The 15,596-nt window shown below is 61.0% G+C and overlaps 1 protein-coding gene across 10 annotated transcripts; it reads right to left on the reverse strand.

Annotated features, from left to right (window-relative positions):
* Positions 1 to 1,240: 1,240 nt before the first annotated feature.
* Positions 1,241 to 13,933, reverse strand: ARFGAP1 (ARF GTPase activating protein 1). Of its 10 annotated transcripts, none has more exons than XM_088789038.1 (14): positions 13,774 to 13,933; positions 10,749 to 10,812; positions 10,434 to 10,543; positions 10,121 to 10,292; positions 9,586 to 9,686; positions 9,028 to 9,114; positions 8,407 to 8,503; positions 6,986 to 7,042; positions 5,616 to 5,648; positions 4,655 to 4,684; positions 3,846 to 3,902; positions 3,082 to 3,367; positions 2,764 to 2,840; positions 1,241 to 1,885 (listed from the first exon to the last, which is right to left on the reverse strand). In XM_088789038.1, exons 1-13 carry the CDS (start codon positions 13,929 to 13,931, stop codon positions 2,776 to 2,778), a joined length of 1,317 nt encoding a protein of 438 aa, XP_088645164.1. In that variant the 5' UTR covers positions 13,932 to 13,933; the 3' UTR covers positions 1,241 to 1,885; positions 2,764 to 2,775. The 10 variants fall into 10 exon arrangements, with proteins under 10 accessions (XP_088645164.1, XP_019609036.3, XP_019609035.3 ...); XM_019753477.3 differs by having other exon boundaries at positions 2,764 to 2,834; positions 3,308 to 3,367; positions 13,774 to 13,932; XM_019753476.3 differs by having other exon boundaries at positions 3,308 to 3,367; positions 13,774 to 13,932.
* Positions 13,934 to 15,596: the final 1,663 nt, after the last annotated feature.

Below are 15,596 nucleotides of genomic sequence, written 5' to 3' on the forward strand. Positions count from 1 at the left end.
CTCAGCAAGGCGGCAGCAAAGGCGGATGGGCAAAGGGGGAGGACACACAGACCACACTGCTCGTAAGTTCCAGAAAGGAAAGCTAAGCTGGGCAGCGGTTTGGCTTTGAAGCGTGTCTGCTGGTCAGTCCCGTGCATTGGGCAAGGGTCTGGGGCAAACATGGTGGAGGCTGGCCAGGAGGCTTAACCCAGTGGAGGACACACGGGTCCCCATCAGCCTGGCTGGTCCAGGTAGAGCGCAGCCTGGTCCTGCCTCCCACCCAGCTGGCCAGCGAGGTGGATGGGGCGATGGGGCTCAGCACGCCCCACCCAGACCTGCCTGCACCTCTCCAGCCTCAGCCCACACACCCTGAAGCACCGCCTGGGACATGACGACCCACAGGAGACCACGGGAAGACACAACTCCAACTCCAGACCCTCCAGTCAGCCACTTTCCTCAGTGGCTTCAGGGTATAGGCTCGGGTGGAGGGCAGAGGCCGCGCGCCCCTGGCTGCCCCAGGCACAGGGTCTGGAGAGTCTCAACCCAGAGCCAGCCAGCCACTGGAATACAATGCGCCTGGTGAAAGCTTGGATGACAGTGACACGAGGGTCAGCAGATGGACTGACCACCGCTTCGTACCACAGACCAACGGGGAGCAACCGGACACCCCATTTGTACTTGACTGTAGGAACAGCTGTGGCCGACCCACAGCAGCTCAAAGCTGGGTGCCTCTGGGAGGATGGAGAAAGCCAAACGACAGAGATGACAGCCAGCAGGGGCAGCAAGTGCTCGTGGGGACAGAGTGCTGGAGCCCACCAGGCGCAAACTCGCTCCATGCTCCCAAGGCCTAGCCATCGCCCACACCGATGTCCTGGCTGCGCCTCAGAACACCGACGGGCAGAGTCCAGGGTGGCATGGCCCAGCCCCTGCCCAGCGAAGGCCCCACAATGCTCTGCGATGACTCAGGAAGGAGGCCCTGGGGAACCCACCCTGCCGTCATGCCCCCATGCCTGGCAGGGGAATCGCAGCTCACAGAGCACTGGGCCTGCCTGCCGCCTGGACCACAATGCACTCCAGAGTTGTCTGGGGCATCCTGGGTGGGGGCTGCCCCCGGCTTAGCGGACACAGCTGAGTCCAAGTGCTGACAGCAGCTCAGGTTGGGCATGGGGACGGCAGCAGCAGAGCTGCTGTCGCAAACGTTAGCATCTGTCTCTAAAACCTTGGGCATTTCCTATGAAAACAGAACTCAAGCAGACAGAAATCAGGACACTCATGTCTCACGTCACAGACGCAGACCAGCACTCAGGAGGGTGTTTATTAGAGCGCGCCAGCCTGCAGCGGGGACCTGCCTTGGACGGTGTCTGCAAACCCAGGAGGGACGCGGATGGCAGGACAGCGGCTGGGCCTCCACCCCGCTGTGGCCGTCCAGTGCGGGTCCCCACACGCTGAATCCCCCTCGTGGGCCAGCAGTACCACCCCCAGGGTCCTGCCCAAGGCGCTGTCTTCACACTGCGGCCGGGATTTCTTGGGTCAGATGGAAGGAAGTGCAATGAGGCCAAGTCAGACTCAGCCAATGGGGGCCAGGGGCCTGCCTGCCTACCAGTCCTGGTTGTCCCAGCCCTCATCCACCTGCGTGGCGGGGGTCGCCGGCTTCCTGGCAGCCTTGGCCCTGCCCTCCCCCCAGGCCTCCCCCACGTCACTATGGTCACTGCTCTTGCTGTTGGATGCAGAGCCTGAGCCCCACACATCCCAGCTGTCTGAACTCCGCTTCTCGGCCGAGGCGTCGGCACACGTCCAGCTGTCGCTGCTCGGGGATCTGTGGGCCTTGGCGGGGTCATTACTTCCAAAGGTCTCCCAGAAGCTCTGGTCCACAGAGCTGCTCTGGTACCCCTGGCCGTCTGGGGGTCTTGGAAACAGAGGGGGTCATGAACAGCTGTTCTCGAAAGCAGGACATGGTCCCAGCACCTGGAGCGCCTAGCGTGCCCTTGGCACGGCCCCGGGAAGAGCCCACCCAAGCCCCACTGCCATTCTCGCTCCAGGCCAGAGGACGCTGGGCTCAGTGCGGCCCCAGGAGGGCGCCCCGGACACGGACCCTGGTGGGCACACTCAGTCCGGCCTCCCGCCAGAGCCCTCTCTCCAGGCCCACCCAGCATGAAGGGTGCGTGAACAAACCTAAAACATCGGGGCTCTGCAGAGATTAAGGGAAAACGGAAACGCAGAGCACTCAAGCTGGCCAGCTCGGCACAGGGCCTACCGACCCAGTCACGCCACATACAACACCAAGCAGCATATCAGGAAGAGAGTGGTGCCATCAGCCCGTGGGCAGGGCAAACGTGCCCCATCCTGGGAGTACAGACCGGCAACGCCCACCGGGCTGGCCTCTCAGCAGCCACTGCCCCAGGCCCGGCCCATGGCCACCTGCCTATCAGACCCCCAGGGTCCCACCCATGAATCAGAGAAGAAGCCCAGCCAGATGGCGTCCCAGCAGAAGGGCCCAGGCACAGGCCCAAGTGCTGGACTCAGGACTGGGCTAGTGAGGGGGCAGCTCTGCACCCACCCAGACTCCGCGGACAGCAGGTCAGGACGGCCACCCTCCTCAAGGGCTGCTGCTCCCACCTGCAGCCCGCCCCATCCCTCCCTCCCGAGTCCCCAGCGGGCAGTTCCCACAGGGTCAAAAGAATTGGGCCACTGCACTGGGCCCCTGGGGCCCCTGACTGCCTCCCAGAGACCCTGTGGGAAAAACACCAGAGAGGGGACCCATGCCAGGACGGTCACCCGCCATACCTGTCCGAGGAGTCATCTGCTCTCCCAGAAAAAAAGGTGGTGACATCCCGCCATCCCCTGCTGCCAACCCCCTGGACCTGGAAGGAGACAGGAGGCAGCTCAGCCTGGGCTCACACGTGAGCACACACAGTGAGAGTGTCACCACGGTTCCCCCAGGTGGGCTCTGCTGGCAGGCGGGACCCCGGGTGGATGTTGAGGGGCCATGGCCCTCAGTGAGGCAGGCTCCCTGGCAGGCACAGGAAGCAGCCCCCCACCCCCGCACTGGGAGGCAGAGATGGCGGGCAGGCGTCCCCCACAGGAGAGGGGGCCAGCACTCACCAGGGGGGCGGTCAGCGGCAGCAAGAGGGCACAAGGAAAGAAGCGACACGTTAGGGGCTGTGCCGGCCATCCAGCCATCCCCACATTCTCCAGCTGTCAGCACCAGAGCACCTGCCTGACCCCTCATGTCTGAGGACAGGGGCGGCCCAGGGCCGCTCTCGGTGCCAACGCACGGGAATGTGGGGACCGCCAGCTGCGGCCGCACATAAGGCGGGGCCCACCCTACCTTGGACGCCAACTGAGAAACCCCACTGGTCACATCATCAAAAATCTTTCCCTCCTTCACCTGGTAAATTAAACAGTGTCGTCAGCCAAGGGCAGAAGCCGCTGCTCTTCACTGACAGGACAACGCCCACCGGTGCAGAGCGTCTGCTGAGCCTGCCTCGCAGCTGTGCCCCCCAGCCCCAGAGTGACAACACAGCCCTGCTGCCCTGCACTGCGCCGGCCCCTGGGGGTCTCCCACATCACCCCAATCTCCCCGAGGCAGGTTGGCACTGCTCCCAAAGTCCCCAGACCACCAAGAGCTTCTCCTGCCTAGTCTGGGCCACCAGGCCCCAGCAGGGGGACCCCTCACCGGCAGGGCCAGACTTCACTGAGCCTGGGGACAGGAGCCCATAGGGACATGGGAGTGTGAGGGACACGGAGAGCACAGGAGCACAGGGAACACGGGCCAAAGCCCCACCCAAGGCACTGCGCTCCCAGCTGGCCTACTGGGGACACATGACGAGCCTGCCCGAGCATCCAGCGGGCACTGGCAGTGTTACCTTCTCCTGGGCGGGCCTAAGGACGTTCTCATTCAGACTGTGGCCCAGTTCTGATGCCTGCGTGAAGGAAAGACGCCATGAGAGGAAGGTGGGGAGCCCCTGGGCAACACGTTCCCCCCAGGACGAGAACAGCACAGCAGCACCAGCTTGTGGGCAGCGACGGTGAGCCGCCCAGCAGCACACAGGATGTGCCCCCACTCTCACAGCAGCTGCACAGAAGTGGTCCCCAGGCACCTGGCCAAACAGAGGCCAGACCACTGCCCCGGGTGTGGGAAGGCGCCCAGAGACAGGCCGGCACAAGCCCTCTGGCCCGCCCTGTCCAGCCACCACCCCGAGTTGCCCCATCAGAGTCCGGTGAGTCCCGTTGGTGACGACAGCATGTGCCAAGAGCAGGTAACACGCTCCCCCACGATGCAGCCAGCACAAAGTCATCAGCAGCCCCGTGAGGCCTGCCCGCTCTGCAGCAGGCACTGTGGGAGCTGGCTAGGGGCAGGGAAGGGGACAGACCGGAGAGATCACGCTCAGGTGGGGGTAGGACTGGGCCGACTGGGGGACCGTGAGAAAGGACGCCGGGGAGCGGTGGCCCTGACGGGGGCGGGGGGCTGTCAGGCCCTCACTCCTGGGTAAGACGCCTTTGAAGGTGAAATGGAAACCCCGCCAAGTAGCCCGAGGGGCCCCAGGCCATCAGCACCCCCACAGGACAGCGTGCACAGCCCTGAGCGTTGGCACACGTAAGCACAGCACAACAGGCCACAGCTGGGGCACAGCACAGACGAAGGGGCATGCTGACAGCAGACAGGGGGCCTTACCAGCTCTGGCTGCTGCTTGGAGCCCCAAAACTGTACCGAGCCGGCACAGGGAGACAGGGGAGAGAGAGACAGAGCAAGGCGGTAGGAGCAGCATGGGGCAACATCAGGAAGCACCTCAGGACACATCCTTAACGTCGTGTTTCCCATAGAATCACCCAATGGCCCCCCAGGTCCTTGGGGCTACCTTCACCGCTGCTGAACCTGACCGCTTTCCACCCCCAGCCACCTTCCAGAATGGTGTGAGCGAGTGCAATTCAGGGGCCCCAGTGGGGGGCTCAGAGACAGAAGTGGAGCAGGGACCCTGGGTAGGGAGGTGACAAAGCACCCCCCAGGCAGGCGGTGCCCCCCTTTACTCAGGGCTTGAGGGCAGGTCCCACGCAGCTGAGCTGTCCTGGGACAGCCCTGTGGCCGCTGCCTTTTGTGTGAGTCCTGACCCCAGCCCCGGAGGGAGGGCCAGCCCAGAGTCCTGGCACCTCGTGGGGATGGCAAGAGGCCCTATCCAAGACTTGAAGAAAAAGGGGCTCAGGCCCGAGTGCCGCCTACAAGGCCCAGGGACAGAGGTCAGCCCCACCGTCTCCAGGAGCCGGCTCGGGGGTCACAGCACAGCCTCAGGGACACTAAGCCTCCTTCTGCCCAGCGGTGCAGACCGCCGAGTGCTCCTCCCTGATGAAGGGGCCAGCTGCCCAGCGCCCAGGCTGCGGTGGACGGGGTGATGGTGTGAGCCCGACAGGCCCTGAGTGGCTGCAGCGTCTTATCCCACCTCCAAGCCCGCAGGCCCCCAAGTAACGTGCACTGGCGCAAGCTTGGGGGACAAACCCGCGCACTGTGGGGGCCTGTGGGGGCCCAGGCTGCACACAGCATGTCCCCTCCGCTGAGTGCGGGGCCTGAGGACACACCAGACAACGCCACTTGAGGGCCTGAGGCCAGATTAACGAGCACAGGGGCAGAAGCGTCCTCTCACCTTCTGACTTGCCTGGGATCCGAACTTTGTAGCCTGAAAGCAGAAGAGACGGGTTTTCAGACCAACGGTCCTGCCTTGGCCACTCACTCACTGGGCCGCGTTCTCCCCAGGCACAGACAGACGCTGTCCCAGGCCTGTCTCCTGAGGCCACCAAGGCACCAGAGCTCACCCTGCTGTGGCTCTGAGGGCCCCACCAGCTCCGAGGGGCCCAGCAAAGCTGATCATGATGCCACCCCACACTGGAGGAAGGCCAGCAGGGAAGGGGTGCCCCTGCCGTGCCCAGGGCCAACTCTGTCCCACTCGCTCTCTGGGTGACAGGTCCCACAGGCCCACTGGTCAGGGGTGACCACCCCAATCCCACCTTCACTGGGCTTTCCCACAGCCCTGCGGGATCCAGTTCCAATAGCTAATCACTATGGTAACAAGGAAGGGAAAGGCCTGGCCACACAGTCTAGCTGAAAGGCGCCTGGGCCCCCGACTGCAGCCCTCCTTCAGGGACAGGGCCTCGTAGAGAAGCCACAGGGCTGGGCCAGGCAGTGGTGCCAGGGGTGCGGAGCCCTTCCACAGCAGGCTCCGCCCAGGGCCCCTCCAGGCAGCTGGGGGCATGCATGGTACGGTGGCCCGCGAGGAGCAGTGGTCTGTGGGACTTCACTCCAGCCCAGAGCCAACCCCAAGCTCCCTGGTTGTCCCTGGAGCTGCGGGCACCTGGCTGGCCCCAGCCCCCCCCCCCCCGGCGTTGGCCCTCGGCACTCCTGTGTGCCCAGGGTCAGCACAGCAGGAACCTGCTGTCCCTGCCCAGGGCTCTCGGCCACGGCCACGGCCACGCTGCCCGGCCCACAGGCTCTCTCCTCAGGCCGCTTCGCTTCCCAACCTGCTCCTTTCCTCCCGGCAGTTGCCCGGGTCACTCCCAGGAACACGGGTCACTCCCAGGAACACTGGTCACTCCCAAGAACACAGGTCACTCCCAGGAACACGGGTCACTCCCAGGAACACGGGTCACTCCCGGGAACACGGGTCACTCCCAGGAACACGAGCACGTTCCCCTTTCCCACTCGTCAGTCCTGACAAAACCCCCAAAACCCCCACCCCCTCCCTCGGCCTCAGGCAAAACTCTGACTATCAGACTGCTTTGAGACCCGGAGGCAGAACGTGAGGGGCCACGGGGCCACCACCTCCTGCCATGGGCCTATGCCAGTACTGTGGGGTGGGGGCAGTTTGGGTCACCATCTGCCCCCACTCAACACGGTGGTTATTAGAGCCAGCTCGTGTGACACGCGGGCAAGCACAGCTGTTCACGCAGAGAACTGTGTGGCTCTGGGATCTCTGGCTGGTGGCAGGGCGCAGCCCTAAGTGTGGGGGCGGCTACTTACACCCTCCTTGGCTGCCGAGGCGAACTTGCTGGCTCCAGTGGCAAAGCTGCTCCAGCCCTGTACAGACACAAAGGCCATGTCCAGTCCCTCGGCGACGCCCACGAGGCTGCTTTCTGACCTCGCCAAGGTCAGAGGAAGGGCATGGCAGAGGCAGGCCTGGACCACACCATGGGGGCCCCGCCTGCCCCACAGCCCCGCCTTCAGCCTGTGCCTGCTCCTCCTGTGGCTCTCGGTCCCCCCGCCTACCAAGGGGTACAGGCCTGGCACCCACTCAGGACAGATGGACCCTGGGGCGGGGGGCACTGCACCCTGCTCTCCTGAGTTCAAGGCTGTTTTCTCCTAAGGCCCCAAACAAATGCAAGCTATTTAGGAAGATGTAAGTGCCACCGGAGTCTCTCCTCCTGAGAGAAACCCCAGGGCGCCGGGAGAGGACACGGGCACCGAGGGGACTGCGAGGAGTGAAGGGCTGACACGGGGACCACGGAGATGCGACCTTCGAGGGCGGGCCTGTTTCTAAATAGACTTCCCCATAGCAGGCTTCCGGCCCAAACTCTGCCTTTCTTCCCTGGAAAAGCCTCAGCAGCCACTGTGGGCAAAACGAGCTCGGGCCCAGGGCTCCCGCTGACCCTCCCAGGCTCCAGGGTGCAGGGCTGAGGCTGGGTGACAGGTGCCCCATGGGGAAGGAAGCTGTAAATAACTCTCAGTGAGAAGTGCATTGGTTTTTGGAGTAAATTGACACAGCTGGAGAAGACGGTACAAAGTGGCAGTGAGCACCCCACTGCGCTTGACTCAGACCCTAAGGTGACAGCTGGGCGGGGACTGCTTCCGTGTCTCCCTGTACACCCGCCCTCCTGTACTCGCTTTGTTCACCCATCACTGGAGACCTTGTCCCTCCAGCGTAAAGAGCCCTTCCTGCGTGTTCACGTGTAGCAGCGCCCACCAGTGCCCCGGGCAGACCCTTGATTGTCTGCAATTAGTATCACCGTCGAGGCGGCAATGAATAAACACCGTTTTTTAAAAACAGTAAGTTTCCCTGGAAAATGATGGTTTAAACTGGAGCAGCTGAGGGTAGGTGGGACATGCCATCCCCAGAGGATACCGAGCCCGTGCAGCTTAGGAGCACGTAACCTCTGCCCGCCAAACCTCATCTTTCCCGGGCTGGCCAACAGGGCAACGCCGTGAACCAACACGGGCTCAGTCAGGCGGGCTGCCCGGTGCCGTGCCAGGTGAGAGGTCAGCCACGCAGCTTACTCCCAGGGCGTTAGCGCTTTGGAGGAAATGCATCGTTACACTCGAAACACTGTGAATGTCACCAGAGCGAGCGCGTGACTGAAAGCGCCTGGGATCTGAGCCACACGGAGAGTCTGATGGGAGGGGAGGGGCCCCAGGACCTGAGTGAGGCCCCAGGACAGCGTCCTCACCGAGTACAGGGACGACATGGCGTTGTTGAGGAAGTCGTCGTCTCTCTTCTGAGGCGGTGCTGTGTTCCCAAACCCCACGTAGCGACTCTCCTGGGCCCTGACGGGGACACAAGCAGCCACCGTGCTGCTCCTGAAAGCTGCGGGTGTGGGCGGCGCCCAGACCCCAGGACAGGCCCATGGCCTGGCCGGCCCCAGGACCCCCTTAGGACATGGGATGCCCACGTATGTCCTGCAACGGCAGCACACAGGGGGCGGGTTTTCCTCAGCTCACTGGAGACCTTCCTGCTGCATCCAGCCAGGGAGCCCGGGCAAGGCCCACAGCCACCAAGCAATGGTGGCAAGAACCAGCCACCAGTGTAAGCTGACGGTTCCGGACACACACCGTTGCAGGCCAGGCGGGGCCAGGAAGGAACACATACTCTCTCCTTCTAAGCAGGTTTCGTCTCCACTCCAGACCCCCATTTACGCTGGGCAGACCTGGGGCCAGCAGCCGTGCTGACTGCACGCTCGGGTGCATAAGCAATAGGCCTGGCCACCCGCAGGGGCGGTCCTGCCCTGAGGGGCCAAACCCTCCACGCTGGTCAGCCTAGCACCCCGCTGCCCCCCGCCCCCCGGCCTCACCCTTGATAGGAGCTGAGGTCCTCGTTCAGCCAGTCCTCAAAGGCCTTGTCAGAGGGGGTGGTGGAGCTCTGCGGCTGGCCAGGAGCTCTGAAACGGAGTCAAAGGTCGGTATGGCCACCAGAGGGCAGCAGACGCCCACCCGGCACCACCTGGGCCTCTGGGAAGTACTGTCAGGGCCCAAGCCGGCTCACACGGGAACACCAGCTCTGACATGCAAGGCGCAGGGGGACCACCCTGGGCCCAGCGCGCCCACAGCGCCTGCGCTCTGGGGAGGTGGGCAGCCCTCAGGCAGGACAGAGCAGGAAGGTCCTGCAGAGCAGCAAGGTCCTGCAGAGCAGCACAGAGGTCATGGGCACATGTCAGGAATGACCGGCCCTGGGCTGATGACTGACATTTCCCTTTAAACACGTCTTGAATTTTCACTAACAGCAACGTACAATGTTGTTTCTCCCACTGACTTTTGGGAAGAGCTCACAACTGGCTGTCACCACAACAGCATGGGACACTGGGCTATAACTGAGAGCAGGACCCCGAGAGCAGCGGCCAGATGACCCCTACCGCTGGGCAGCGGACGGCAGCGTCCTGGGCTGGGGCGGGGTCCAGTTCTGAGCGGGCGATGACTCCAGAGACCACTGTCTGCCTTCGGCCTCAGTGGCCACCTGCCAAGGGGACAGGGGTCAGAGCCCGCACTGTCAGTGCAGCCTCCTGGGCGCAGCGGTCGTGGGCTGGGTCTCGGCCTCATTTGAGCACTGTCACCGGGCCTCCCTCTGCAGTGACACTAACCCCAAATGCCCAGGACCCACCTGTGTGTCCCCCAGTGGGCACTGCTGTCCTCAGGAGTATTTTAACCAAGATGGATGGAGGCGAGCGGACACCACACCCTCGCAGGGCTTGGGGAGAAAGGCCCACCCTTCACCCCTGCTATCAGCCACCTGCTTCCCCTCGGGTGGGACGAGACGGGGCCACACGCCCATGGACTGCATTCGGCTGCCATGGCTATGTCAGAACCCACACAGGAATCCCAACTCCTAGAGCCACTGAAGCCGCCAACAGGAGCACCGGGGTACCGCCAGCCAGCCTGGCATGTCCTCACCTTGTCCCTGAAGAGGGCCGCAGCTTTGCTGCTGTACTTCTCCTGCAGGGACCAGTCGGGGTCGAAGTCCTCCTGAGATTCCAAGAACTGCTGGAACTTAGCATTGCCACCAGCTTTCATCTTCTCCAGCTCAATGTCCTTCCACTTGTCCATGGTGGCAGAGCGCACGAAGCTAGAAACCAGACGACCGATCAGCCTGACTGCGGTGAGCTAGGTACCCAAGGGCCCTGCCCCAGGCCAGCTGGGGATCAGACGCCTGTCTTCTGGGACGGGCACGCTGAGGACATGCGGAGCGGCCAGAGCGGGCACTGACCTGAGATGCACCCCGAGCCCGCGGTGTTTCCCTGAGCACTCCAGGCAGATCCAGATGCCATAGGTCACGCTCACCCACTGAGGGTTAAATGCACCACACTCGAAACACACCTGAGAAACGGGCCACATACCACTCACCGGGGTAGCTCAGGCCAGATCCCAGGAGCCCCAAAGACCCAATAGGTGGCCCCAAGAGGGAGCAGAGGACAGGCTGGCTGGGGGACAGACAGTGACAGCGGGGGAGGGCTCTGATGCTGCAAGCGACTCCCGAGGATGCAAGCCCTAACGGAAGCAGCAAAGAAATGCAGACACTCACGTTGTTCTCATCCTGCACCCTGATATCCTTGAGAACTTTCCTGGTCCTTGGGCTGGCCATGGTGCTGCAAAGAAGAAAAACAAACGTAAGACTCACAAACAGGTCACTTTACAAGACAATCGGTGGTCAGCGCAAGAACACGACACAACACAGCTTCAGAGGAGAGAAGTTCTGTTACGCTGCCTGGCATCGGCAGGGTGAGGCCGCTGTCACTGCAGGCAGCGCCGGGGACCGCTGACCGAGGGAAGCTGTTCTCCACACCCCGAGAGCACCAAGAGCAGGTGGATGCTCCCAGGCCAAGGGCAATGCAACCATGCGGGGCAACATGGGTGTCCCCTTTGCTTAAGCATTACGCACCCCACAACTGCATAAGTTATAGGGAGTCCTGTCCTCTAAAAAACTTCATTCACAGCAAGGGTGGTCGTTACTAACACACACACAGACGGATTACCCCCTAAAGGGCGACACACAGCCCTGGGCTGACAGCCTTCCAAAACAGGCAGCCACGTTGTCTGCACTGCACACCTGCCCTCCCATCCCTACTGCGCGGTGGGGGGGTGGCCCTGACGGACATGTGAAGAGCATGAAGAGACTGGCTGGCAGGAGGGAGAGAGGTGACAGATGGCACGGCCACAGTAGGGCAGATCTATCCCCACGCCTCACAGGGACACTGCTGGGCAACGGCAGTCACACAGCTTGGCCTGAAAAAGCCACTTATTTCTTAACGTATCTCCTTGCTTTCGGGAAATTCAACTTCAACCTGTGGCCCACTGAATTCATAACCAGGAAAACCGAAATAAAAGGTTCCAGCAGGAGGAGGGGGTGGGAGTCAGGCACATGCTGGGCATCACCACGGGACGGGCCTGGGTTTCAGGCCACCTCTACCACCTGCAGCCCACAACCGGGTATGTGGCCTTTCTGATGTTTGCCCTTCACTCGACTGTGAATGGAATCTGCGAGCTGTACCCTGTAACTCACATGGCACCACACATCCTCTCGAGAACACGAGTCAGAGAGCTGGTTCCTGCACTGCTGGGCATCCCACACCACCACCTCTCTACCACTTCCCTGCTGCACGGAAGGGAACTGCTCACACCAGCTTTCCTATCAGTGGTGCAGCTGGAGCTTCACGCTGAGGGGCAGGTAAAAACTAGAGGCAGCTCCATCCTCTACTTCGCCTTCAATCATAGGGACGCAGAAACATGTGACTCATTAAGGGACCCCGACTATGCACACAACCAAGCCTAAACCTGGAGTCCAGGACTCCAATGTCCCTCAGTGTCCACTTCTAAGCCAGATGAAGTTAAGAAATAAACGTTTGTTTTCTGTATTTGATGGAAACAAACCAGAGCTCAACGGAGGCTCCTTTTTGCCCAGGAGTTCTCTGCACTGCATGTGACGGTCCCCAGAAACCACCCGACCTCAGAGGCAAACATATGAATGCACAGTCCTGCCCAGTATGGCCGTTGGCCATTCCACCCACTCTGGTGGAATACTGTCACTCCATTGAGCGTGTACTCTTCCACAGCACGAAAGGCAGAAGTGGGCAAACACACACATGGCGAGACGTCCTGGGGGGTGAGAATCTACAAAGCCCTTTGCACACACTGGTGTCACGGTGGCCACAGGAGAGCCCCTTGCAGGCAAGTGTGTGGGGCTGACACGCACACCTGCCCGACACAGGTCTCCACACCTGGCTTCATAGAGCTGTGCCTGCCCTCAGAGGCTGACGTTTGGCCAACAGGACACAGGCACACAGAAGTCAGCACTGGGGTGAGCCTGCTCTGCATTTCTCAGCGTGGAAAACAGCAGAGTGAACATCTGCAGAACCACTACAGAGAAAAACATGTGAAAAGTGAATGGCTTAGCTTGGATTTAAAAGGACACCCCCCTCCCCGCCCTCAGCCACTGGTTTTGCCCGTCAGAATCGTCGAGTCCTCTGACATGCTGTTTGATACAGCACCTCCTAACTTTCACAAGCTTCAATATTAATTCATCTTGAAAAATGATCTAAGAACTCCTGTCTTAACACTTGAAACCAAGGTGTCACAACGTAGCTTTTTCTGCAAGGGGACATCACTGCAGCCCATGTTGGACCAAGCGAGGACACTCTGTCCTGGGTCATTGAGGAAGCCACTGTCCTGGGTCATTAAAGAAGCCACCTGTCAGGCTGCAGACTGCTCGCTCTTCCTCAACCTCTGAGATTGGAAGGGGTGACTAGAGCGCACTGCTCCGCCCCCAGGGCCCTTACACGGGCGACAGGCAGAAACAGGAGTCACCTTTCTCAGAACCCGAGCGAGGCACTCAAAGCACTTGTCTCTAAGAACAGCCCTTTCTCACACTAATGAGAGCATTTCCGAACTTCCTCCCGGGGCGGCCCTGGGAAGGGAGGCCAAAACGCACCCAAGCGCCGGCTTCTCCCGGGCCATCACTGCAGCCCCGTCCGGCACTGCCATAAACACAGGACGCGGAATATGACACCTGCACAATTATTTCTCAAAATCGGTGGTTTGCAAGGAAGTTGTTTATTTTACAGGCCAGACAAAGAGCACGTAGTTCTTCTATGTAAATCCACGTACACGGAAAACGTTTCAGTCCTTTCCTGGTTTCTTCTCCCTCCCTCAAGAGTCACCCGCGGCAAAGGGCGAGGAAAGGGAAGGGAAGCGCGCGGGGCTGCCCTTTCTGATTAGACGGACCCTGCCCCCCCCCCACACGCGCCCAACACCCGCTGGAGGAACCCCTACTTCTTAGGGCTGGAAGGCCCTTCGCAGTCGGCCGGGCGCGACCCTGTGCCCAGGCCAGGCGCTGGGTCCGAGGGACGGGCCGGGGGCCGGGGCGGCTCGGCCCACGGCGGGGGGATGACGGGCAGGGGCCTGCGACGGGCGGAGAATTCCAGACGCTGAGGCGGCGGTGTGGGGGCAGCGTCAGAGGAGAGCAGGGTGGCCGGCTGAGGACGCGGCAGGGTGGGGGCGTCCGCCGGGCGGGCGGGCGGGCGGGCGCCAGGGGCCTCAGGCCGCGCGCTTACCTGGTGGGCGGGCTCGATTCTGCGCGCCGGGTCGGCCGTGTTCCGGAGGCTCGGGCGGGGTCCGGGCCAGGGTCGCGCAGCTGGCTGCACGGAGGACTCTCGCCCGCCGCCCACCCCGCCGCCACCAGCTTCCGGCTACGTTGCGCCTCCCAGGGCATCACGGGAGGCCGGGGGCTGCTGGCAGGGGCGGGACTTCCGCTCTGCAGGCCGAACCGGAAGCACCGCCCCCTCCTGTCGCCATGGGGACGCGTCCCGGCGCCGCGCAGATGCCAGGTTGGCCCAGACGCCGACCGGAGCAGGAGGCCCGAGCGGACAGCCCTGGGGCCGGACTCCCGGTCCTCTTCGCGTCGCTTCGCCGTGTCGTGGTCGGCCCTGCGGATCCCCAACGCTGCTGCGCGGGGCTGGGTTAGCGACTGTGTCAGAACTGGCGGCCTGGGGACCGCCGGCCATCCTTAACGTGGACACGGAAGTGCGTTCACGCGCATCGTGACGGTCTGTTCGAGAAACTGACGGCCTGTTCAAGTTATGATTCGAGGACGGTTTGTTTACACGGGCACTAGTTAGGAAGGTGTGCGTGGGTTTAGGGAAACCACAGGAATTCTGCCGGAGCAGCAGGGCTGTGACGTCGGGAGACTCCGAGGAAAGTGAGGAGGGAGAGGGGCTGGTACCCAGGAAGGAGAGAGTCTTTAGGGCCTCTGCCCAGAGGAGCTGTCATCTTTGTCTGAGGGCATCTCCAGCCCACGGTGACCAGAAGGAGAAGCCACAAGAAGAAATACCTGGCCTCTCTGGCCTCTCACCCTCCCATCTCCCTATTTGCCTCCTGTTGGCTGAGCCCATTGGTGTAGTCGGGGGTGGAGAGGGTGGGGGGTGGGTATGGAGCGCAGCTGCAGACAGAGATAGAGAGAAATTAGAGAGAGAGAGACAGAGAGAGAGAGAGAGAGGAGAGAGAGAGAGAGAGAGAGAAGAGAACACATCACACAGACGGTGCAATCCGGCTGTAAAGCAGTGTGAATAGTAGGATCCCAAAGAGGGGAAATGACTGTACAGAGAACTGTTGAAAGCGATCTCTGAGGGGTATAATTGCAGGTGGTTGTCAGTTATTCATTTGTGCTTTTCTGCGTTTCACATACTTTTAGGGATCTGTGTAACTTGGGATGGTCAGGTATAAACATTTTTACGTTCCATAACTTGTACAGCTCAGTGAGTTTGGACAAACGCATGCCCAGTGTAACCTCCACCACAATCAACTACAGGACGTTTCCATCAGAGGCAACCTCTGTTCTCATGTCTAGCCTCATAACTCAGTTTTGTCTGTTCTAGAACGTCACATAAGTAAGACATGCGGTATGTACTTAGGGTTTCCTTCTGTTAACATGACGGTTTTAAGATCCACCCATGTTGTGTGCATCTAGTCTCAGTACTTCATATAAATGGAATCGTACAATATGTGACCTTTTGTGTCTGACTCTCTCACTCAGCATCATGTTTCCAGGGTTCATCCACACTGTAGCATGAATCAGTGCCTCGTTCCTTTTTATTCCATTAAATGAAAATACCATTTCATTTATCCATTCACATAATGGTCGCTGGACTCATTTCTAAGTTTTGGCTATTACGAATAAAGCTGCCCTAAAACCCATGTACATGTCTTTTTGTGGGCATATTTTTTACGTCTCTCACTTAATTACTTAGAAGTAAAATTGCTGGGTGATGGGGTAGGTGTATGTTGAACCTTATAAGAAACTGACATCCTTCCAAAATGCTTGTATTATTTTGTATTTCCACCAGCAGTCTGAGAGTTCCAGTCACTCCACATCTTTGTC

Source organism: Rhinolophus sinicus, chromosome 13 (assembly GCF_057876585.1).
Source record: "Rhinolophus sinicus isolate RSI-liver-muscle chromosome 13, RSI-T2T, whole genome shotgun sequence".
Taxonomy (NCBI): domain Eukaryota; kingdom Metazoa; phylum Chordata; class Mammalia; order Chiroptera; family Rhinolophidae; genus Rhinolophus; species Rhinolophus sinicus.